Genomic DNA, 7,958 nt, shown 5'->3' with positions numbered 1-7,958 from the left:
ATGTTAAGTGCATGATTTGCAGACATTTTAATAACTTTTATTAAACTCAGCACAGTCTCATCCATCACCAACACAAATGATCAAGCCAAATGTCACACTGACTGACAGTCAATTGCTTTACATCCCTAGAGCACTGAGTACGTACCTGATCTGTTCACAGTACATGATGAACTCTGTCCTTTGAGCACTGGTATGTGACTGAGGCTAAAGCTGAATTAGTTAATAAATCTTCACGATTAAAATGTCAGTTGTTACACGATGTTGTTGCAGGTTGCGGTATCGGAGTGTTGTGTGTTTCTATAGCTGACCTGGTAGTGAGAACGGGTTGCAACTCCACAATATGTCTGTGACTTTTTCCTCCTGCCTTGATTTCATTACATATGTATGATCAGATAATTTGTCTGCAGCACTCCTATCATGGTTGAGGCCACATTCAAAACATTGAGCCAACTTAAATGTTGAGTCACTTGGGAAACATCTCCCCAAGTTAACAAGACTTGCTCTGGGAAAACTGTGAAACTTATTGAAATACAGTTAAAAGTCCAAAGTTTATGCTGCTCACTTTTCCTAAAGATATCACGTGGGGCAGAGTCTTAAACAAGTGTAATAAAGGCGCTTAGGAGGCCATAGCAGTGTGTCTTAAATGCAATAACTGATTATCAAACCTTCAAATATCACAGAGGGTTTTATGTGTTTGGGTTCAAACTCTAACTTCTAAACTTTATTCATTAACTTTGAGTGTCAAGTTAACCTGAAGGGACACGTGCGCGCACCGTCTGGAATAATTTATCTTACAGTTCAATAGAGTACCTGGAGGTGATGACACCGCCTTCCCAGTGATCTACAAAGCACTGCCTGATAAACGCTTTAGCTTTATTTCAGTTTTGCTCCGACTGATAAAATGTCCGGGGATGCTCACTTGCTCGTGGCAGCAGACTATGTGGTGTTTGCTGTCGTTCTGCTCCTGTCTGCTGCTGTTGGTTTTTATTACGCCTGGAGAAGCAGGAGACAAGGAACCTCCAGGGACTTTTTAACTGGGGGCCGAAAACTCAATGCCCTGGCTGTCTCCATGTCCCTCACTGCCAGCTACATGTCATCCGTCACTGTGCTCTCCAACCCAGCCGAGGTAACGTGTCGGGACTGTCCTGGATCTGCACTCAGCTTCCTCAGCGCACAAACATTTATTCAGAGCTTAAATTAGAATTTTACAAAATGTGTAAAACTGTGATTTCTGTGCATTAGAAGACGGCTGGAGTCAGCTAACCGAGCATTACTTTGAGTGCACCGCTTTCAATTTCAAACAAATCAAATAACGAATTTAAAGTTTTCGTGTTACTCACCAGAGTTCAGCACTGTTCATATGTTGCTCCAAAGCTCGTTCAGTATCAGCAGCATCAGCGTTTCAAATGATCTCCGGCAAAGTTTCACCAGCCAACCAGCTGTTTTGCTATTTTGTGTTTCCATAAATCTTTTTCAACCTGTCCGTAGGTGTATGGCTACGGAGCCATATTTGGCTATTTAAGTATTTCCTATGTAATAGCAGTGGTGTACACATCCGAAGTCTTTCTCCCAGTTTTCTACAGACTGGCCATCAACAGCACATATGAGGTAACTGTGGTTTTGTTTTCAACATTATTTTTGCTATATTTTAAACTGTTGGCTGGGCTACACCTGTCAGTAAGTGTACAAAGTACTAGCTTTGAATTGGAGGGAGTGAGGGGAACTAGAAGTTTCATGTATCAGTATCAATATGCGTCTTTTCTCTGTCTGGTCTCTGCCAAGTATCTGGAGCTGCGTTTCAGCAGAGCCACTCGTCTCCTGGGAATGCTGATCTTCTTTTTTAACGCAGTAAGAAGCCAGTGGTTCAATCTTTGTAGTGCTTTGACTTCTGCACATAAAACTACGTTGGTATCAGCAGAGACATGTTGTTGTGACTTTCTAACTCTTTGCCACAGTTGCTCTACACTGGACTTGTAATTTATGCTCCAGCTCTGGCTTTGAACCAAGGTATGTCAGCTCCAGTTCACAGCAGTTAAGTTCGTGAAGGGATCTTGAACAAGAGTGTTTCCCCTGTTAATGAATTTCCCTTCTTTTTGCAGTGACTGGTATGAACCTGTGGGGTGGGATTATTTCGACAGCCACTGTTTGTACTTTGTATTGTGCACTGGTTAGTAAAACATTTATTACATACGACACACACACTGCAGTGCATCACATTGTCAGTCGAACCTCATCGAGCATCACTAAGCCAGGAACCTTAAGAGACCCCCACTTTCACATTCAGCAGAGATTAAATGAGAATATTTACATTTTCCTAAAATTCACGAGGTCCCCTTCCCATTTACCCTTTAAAACAAAATATCTCTCATTTAACATCACCTCTGATTTCTTGACTTTTTCATTTGGATGATTTAATTCAAATGATTTGTTTTGTTTCATGAAAAATATGTGCCCATTTTTAAAATTTGATGTTTTCACCTGCAATCACTAAGGGTCAAAAGTTGAAACCGTGATTGCATAATGTGTTGCGTCACCTGTTTTTTTTTTTTTTTTCTAAAAGTCTGCAAACATTTGAAAGCTTAGAAACCAGTTGCTGTAGTTTACAGAGCACAGTGTTTTCTCATTCATGGGTAATCTAGGACTTCAGCTTTTCAACAGTCTCCACAAAAAATGTGACTCTTCAGACAGGACAAATTTTCACTTTGCTCCATTGCAGATTAAACAGAGGTATACAGCTGCCTGTGGATGCATTAGTTGTTAGTAATCTCTGGCACTTTTCCATAGCTTGTCCTTTGTCCTGTCCCCCCCTTATTAATGTACTTATTACTGAAAAAAGTAACATCGTTAGTGACGCCGTTATTCCCATCACTTGTGCTTTCTGAAAATGTTCTACTACAGAATACGGTCACATATTTCCACGTTATGCATTCTGTTCATAAATACAGCTTCCTAACCTTTTTGACAGAGATTTTTCTTGTTTTGTGGCGTTTGTTACAGGGTGGCCTGAAAGCTGTGGTGTGGACAGATGTTGTTCAGGTAGGGTCCTGGATCAAATAAAACGAAAAAAAAAATACACAAATGCCTCCAAATAGTTGTGGTAGATGGCTGCCCCTTCCTGACGTTCACGTTTCTTCCTGTTAAAAGGGAGTTTTTTGGTTCACACTGCCATTTGATTGCTGGCGTTTTCTCTGGATTGTAGGGTCTTTATCTTACAGTATAATGTCCTTTTGTTATGATTTGGAACCATATAAATATATTCCATTGCTATGTAAGTAAAACTGAATTAAATTGCAATCAGGTTTCAGTCTAATTTTATCGACACCACAACCACGTTTGAGTCATGTCTTGATTCTTTGCAGTATTCATGTAAATTAGCAAGAATTTGATAACTGGGACCAAAATCTGTCAACATAGTTACAGAATACAGATCTGCCAACCAAACAAATCTCTGATTTTTCTTCCAGATTGGAATAATGTTTGCAGGCTACATGTCTGTTATAATCAAAAGTGTGATCTTAAAAGGAGGAATCTCCACTATCTTGTCAGATGCCCAAGAAGGAGGAAGAATTAACTTTGTGGAGTGAGTATATGTGTGTGTGTGTGTGTGTGTGTGTGTGTGTGTGTGTGTGTGTGTGTGTGTGTGTGTGTGTGTGTGTGTGTGTGTGTGTGTGTGTGTTATACTAAAATCATGCTTTCATTTTGTAATCCCAGCTTTGACATAAACCCTCTGAGAAGACACACTTTTTGGACACTAGTCATCGGAGGGACATTTGGTTGGAGTGCAGTTTATGGGACCTACCAACCTCAAGTTCAGAGATACAACTCCTGCAAGAGCATTAAACATGCCAGATTGTGAGTGATTCAAAGGAATGTATTCCTTCCTTCCTGTTTAGCTTGCAAAACTAATAATTAAAATAATAATAATAAAAAAACACCAATAAACAACGATATATGACACGTCTATTTCCACATCTATGTAAATTCTGATTCAGCCAAAGACACAACATTGGTGGGGTTTGCTGGCAAATGACACGTTCTTATCATAAACTCGGAAAAGATAGCTATGATAAATGATGACATCATCAGCATACAGTGATAAGAAATATAATCTCGTTTGCTATGCTACACTGATTTTTGTTTGCATGCTTCACTTTTTCGTGTTGTGTTTTTTCAGAGCTCTCTTCATCAACATGTTAGGCCTAGTTTGCACCCTGACATCGTCAGTGATTTCAGGGCTGTGTCTTTATTCGTTCTATAAGAACTGTGACCCATGGAAAGCTGGACAAGTTTCATCACCTGATCAGGTACATACACATAAACAAAGAAAACGAAGGATGTACTAACAGTGCCACTGTTTTTATTCAAGTTGTTTTGTGATCTTTCAATAAAGTTTTTTTTTCCTTTACAGCTGTTGCCTTATTTGGTGATGGATATCTTGGCAGATCACCAAGGTCTTCCAGGACTATTTTTTGCTGCAGTATATAGTGCCTCTCTGAGGTTCATACAACATAATTTGATATATTTTTATTCATGTTGCATGTAACATTTAAAGCTGTGCCACATTTGAAGTGTCAGTTATGTCCATTAGTCCAGAGTAAACATGGTTCATTTCTTCATGTTCAGCACAGTTTCTACTTCAATCAACGCAATGGCTGCAGTGACCATGGAGGACCTGATCAAACCACGCATTAAACTATCTGAGAAAAAGCTTCTCTTGATCTCCAAAGGGCTGAGTAAATAACAAGTTTCCTGTTGTTTGTTTATGATATACAGTGGGGCAAAAGAGTATTTAGTCAGCCACCAATTGTGCAAGAGAGGCCTGTAATTTTCATCATAGGTATATCTCAACTATGAGAGACAAAATGAGAAAACCTTGTGAAGATTTACAGAAAACGTTTGACCTCTGTCATTGCCAACAAATGGTATATAACAAAGTATTGAGATGAACTTTTGTTGTTGACCAAATACTTATTTTCCACCATAATTTGCAAATAAATTCTTTAAAAATCTATGATGAAAATTACAGTCCTCTCATGTTTTTAAGTGGGAGAACTTGCAAAATTGGTGGCTGACTAAATGCTTTTTTTTGCCCCAGTGTAAGCTGCATGTTATGTTAGATTAAACTAATCTCTGTTTTGTGGATGTGGCTGGTAGTCGATAAAAATGTCATTTTGTGATGTGATGTTTTTGCAGGTGTGTTTTTTGGAATTGTCTGCATTGCTATGGCTGGACTGGCATCACTCATGGGACATATGATGCAGGTAGAGGGATCTGTTAATGCAGAGCTGTCAGTGTTTTCAGGCAAACACATTCAGGAACGTTGTTGTTGTTTATTAGAAAGCACCTCACCTCAGTAAATTCAACCATTTTTAAAGTGTTTTTTGAGCTGCAGGTCTCTTCAAACAGGCAGTGTCCATCATTGGTGGGGTCACTGGGGGTCCTTTACTCGGTCTGTTCAGTTTGGGTGTCCTCTGTCCATTTGTCAACTCCAAAGTAAGTCCATTCTCATTTTGGTATTTTCATTTGAAAATTTCTACCTCCAGGGATCTCAAAATCTGGCCAAAATCAGCCCTTGGTAGCATGAAAGAATCGACATTTGTATCATTGTTTCAACTGTATTGCATCAACCTGTCATCGTATAACATAGTGCAGGGAGCATTTTTTTCTTATACGGTATTTACAGTATAAAAAGCCACCCTTATTAATGTTCAATGTTTAAAAAATGTTAACGGCATGAAAAAAAATAACAATTACCAAATACCTTTAAAAACCAACTATAATCTTTATATTTTTTTATTTATTTATTTTTGTTTGTTTGTTTTTACTGCATAGCTGTAAAACCCCATCAATTGACCCTGTTCAGTGGAACCAACTCGCAGGATTTTATAATTTGTTGAGATTGAGCTTTTTGAGCTTATTGTTAAGATTGGATCAGGTGCTGAGCCGTCTCTTGGTTGCGCGGCGTTGATGGGGGCTTGCTGGTTGAGCATTTCCACTTCCACTCTCTGTGGTTACACACCACTTTGTAACAAATCATTAGTTATTATTCATCATCTAGTTATAATCCATCTCTCTGGATTGTAGGGCCTTTACCTTACAATATAAAGTGCCTCCAACCAAGTTTTTGTTGTGATTTGGAACTGTATAAATGAACTCAGAAATCATCCGTTTTCGCTTACATAGTTCTGCTGTCAAACTGAAAATAATATTGAAAAATGAGCCTGAGCGTTGAGTGACACTCGACTCTGACAAACATTTTTGACTGTTGGTCTATGTAATATATATTTCATGAAGCTCCTTATATTTGTCCACAGGGAGGCCTATGGGGCCTCGTGGCAGGTTTGGCTGTAGCTGTGTCTGTGACCATTGGAGAATTGATATCCCCTTCTCCTCCTGAGATGACCCGACCTCTCTCGCTGAGCACTGAGGGTTGTAAATTTACTTCTGGTGGCAGTCTCAATTGGACTACCCCACTGCCAACAGAACCAAGTCTTTTTACCACAACCCCAGGACAGAATACTGATGACATGTAAGTGTGGTTCAGTCTGTGTTAGATCAATTAATATAATATTGCCTGGTGAGATGGGATGACCGAGCTTTCCTATAATATAAATAAAGGGCATATGAGAAAAAACTAATTTCTCTCACCACCAGACATGCGGTTCAGTGGCACTCTCCATCCTACCTTTACTTCTGTGTCATTGGAGGTTTAACAGCTATTATTGTTGGAATAATCATCAGTCTCTTGACAGGTAAGAAAAAAAGAAAAGATTTTGCCATTGGAACTGTGATATCATTTTCTTATTGTTTCTTCCACTTATCATTTCAGGGGGATTGAGGGAGACGGTGGACCCAAGACTTATGCTAATGAAAGAAGACACTCTTTCTTATCACCTGTTCAAACGTGTCAAAGATGGGGTACGTGCTGAAGAGCAAAGGTATCAAAAGCAACAGACTGAAGACAGGTGCTCAATTCTGCCTTGTACTTTTCCTTCCTTAGGTCATGGGAGGAACAGACAATGTTGGTCTGCCAAACAAGGAGGATGGAATCAATAAACCTGCACATGGGAAAATTGACAACGATATCCGTGTCTCATCTTTTTAACGACCGATACAGCTGAAGACAGAGCTGCTGCAATGCTCAAATCCAGGATTGTAATCACCTTACTTCATAAGAAATGAGACCAAAGGAACTGAGTTGTCAGCGAGACAATCGTGCTTTTATTTTTCCAGTGATTCAGCAAAAAGTAGAAAGCACTTCTCTCAAATATCTACTTGTGTACAATGATGATTTCTGTCTGTATTGTTTAGATTAACACGTTATTAATAAAAAGCCACATGATAAACATTTCAATTCAATTCAATTTTATTTATACAGCGCCAAATCACAGCAACAGTCACCTCAAGGTGCTTTATATTGTAAGGTAGACCCTACAATAATACATACAGAGAAAAACCCAACAGTCATATGACCCCCTATGAGCAAGCGCTTTGGCAACAGTGGGAAGGAAAAACTCCCTTTTAACAGGAAGAAACCTCCAGCAGAACCAGGCTCAGGGAGGGGCGGGGCCATCTGCTGCGACCGGTTGGGGTGAGAGAAGGAAGACAGGATGAAAGACATGCTGTGGAAGGAATAGTCGAAATAGTTCAAACATAAGTGTTCCTCTCTTTCTGGAATGTTTGAATTTCTCTGACCAGGAGGGCAACGCAGACTTGTCTGAAACATCCACAGGATACAATCCATACAAACAGGCAATGAATACATTCAAGGTAGTTTTGATGCTATTTATTATGAGTCATAAAGTTTTTTTAGCTTCGGTTTATTAACTCAAATGTCACAAGACGACGTGACCATTGTCCTTCAGAAACACAGCAGCTCCGCATTTTGCAAAAAGTGAAACATAGCACTTCAACACAACCACCTCATGACAATTGTCAAGCCCAGTGGTCATGATTTG

At 39.4% G+C, this 7,958-nt stretch overlaps 1 protein-coding gene across 2 annotated transcripts; it reads left to right on the top strand.

The window, feature by feature from the left end:
- Positions 1-795: 795 nt before the first annotated feature.
- On the top strand, positions 796-7,335 carry LOC146650177 (sodium-coupled monocarboxylate transporter 1-like). 2 transcript variants are annotated; one of them, XM_085386378.1, is made up of 17 exons: positions 797-1,126; positions 1,489-1,608; positions 1,783-1,848; positions 1,956-2,007; positions 2,100-2,167; positions 2,998-3,036; positions 3,465-3,580; positions 3,712-3,852; positions 4,175-4,304; positions 4,409-4,497; positions 4,624-4,733; positions 5,194-5,261; positions 5,407-5,493; positions 6,315-6,529; positions 6,655-6,752; positions 6,830-6,918; positions 7,001-7,335. In XM_085386378.1, the coding sequence occupies exons 1-17, from the start codon at positions 902-904 to the stop codon at positions 7,103-7,105; spliced, it is 1,818 nt and encodes a 605-aa protein (XP_085242504.1). In that variant the 5' UTR covers positions 797-901; the 3' UTR covers positions 7,106-7,335. The 2 variants fall into 2 exon arrangements, with proteins under 2 accessions (XP_085242503.1, XP_085242504.1); XM_085386377.1 differs by having other exon boundaries at positions 796-1,126; positions 1,489-1,848.
- The last annotated feature ends 623 nt before the right edge of the window (positions 7,336-7,958 follow it).

The sequence above is a fragment of the Rhamphochromis longiceps genome, linkage group LG17 (genome assembly GCF_057381845.1).
Source record: "Rhamphochromis longiceps isolate RC_006_pf linkage group LG17, R_longiceps_female_GT1.1, whole genome shotgun sequence".
NCBI lineage: Eukaryota > Metazoa > Chordata > Actinopteri > Cichliformes > Cichlidae > Rhamphochromis > Rhamphochromis longiceps.
This window is presented reverse-complemented; position numbering and strand designations above follow the sequence as displayed.

Coding starts and splice junctions, on each gene's coding strand:
- LOC146650177 (XM_085386377.1), top strand. CDS start 902: ATGTCCGGGGATGCTCACTTGCTCGTGGCAGCAGACTATGTGGTGTTT. Junction 3,853..4,174: donor AGCATTAAACATGCCAGATT/GTGAGTGATTCA, acceptor GTGTTTTTTCAG/AGCTCTCTTCATCAACATGT. Junction 6,530..6,654: donor GGACAGAATACTGATGACAT/GTAAGTGTGGTT, acceptor TCTCACCACCAG/ACATGCGGTTCAGTGGCACT.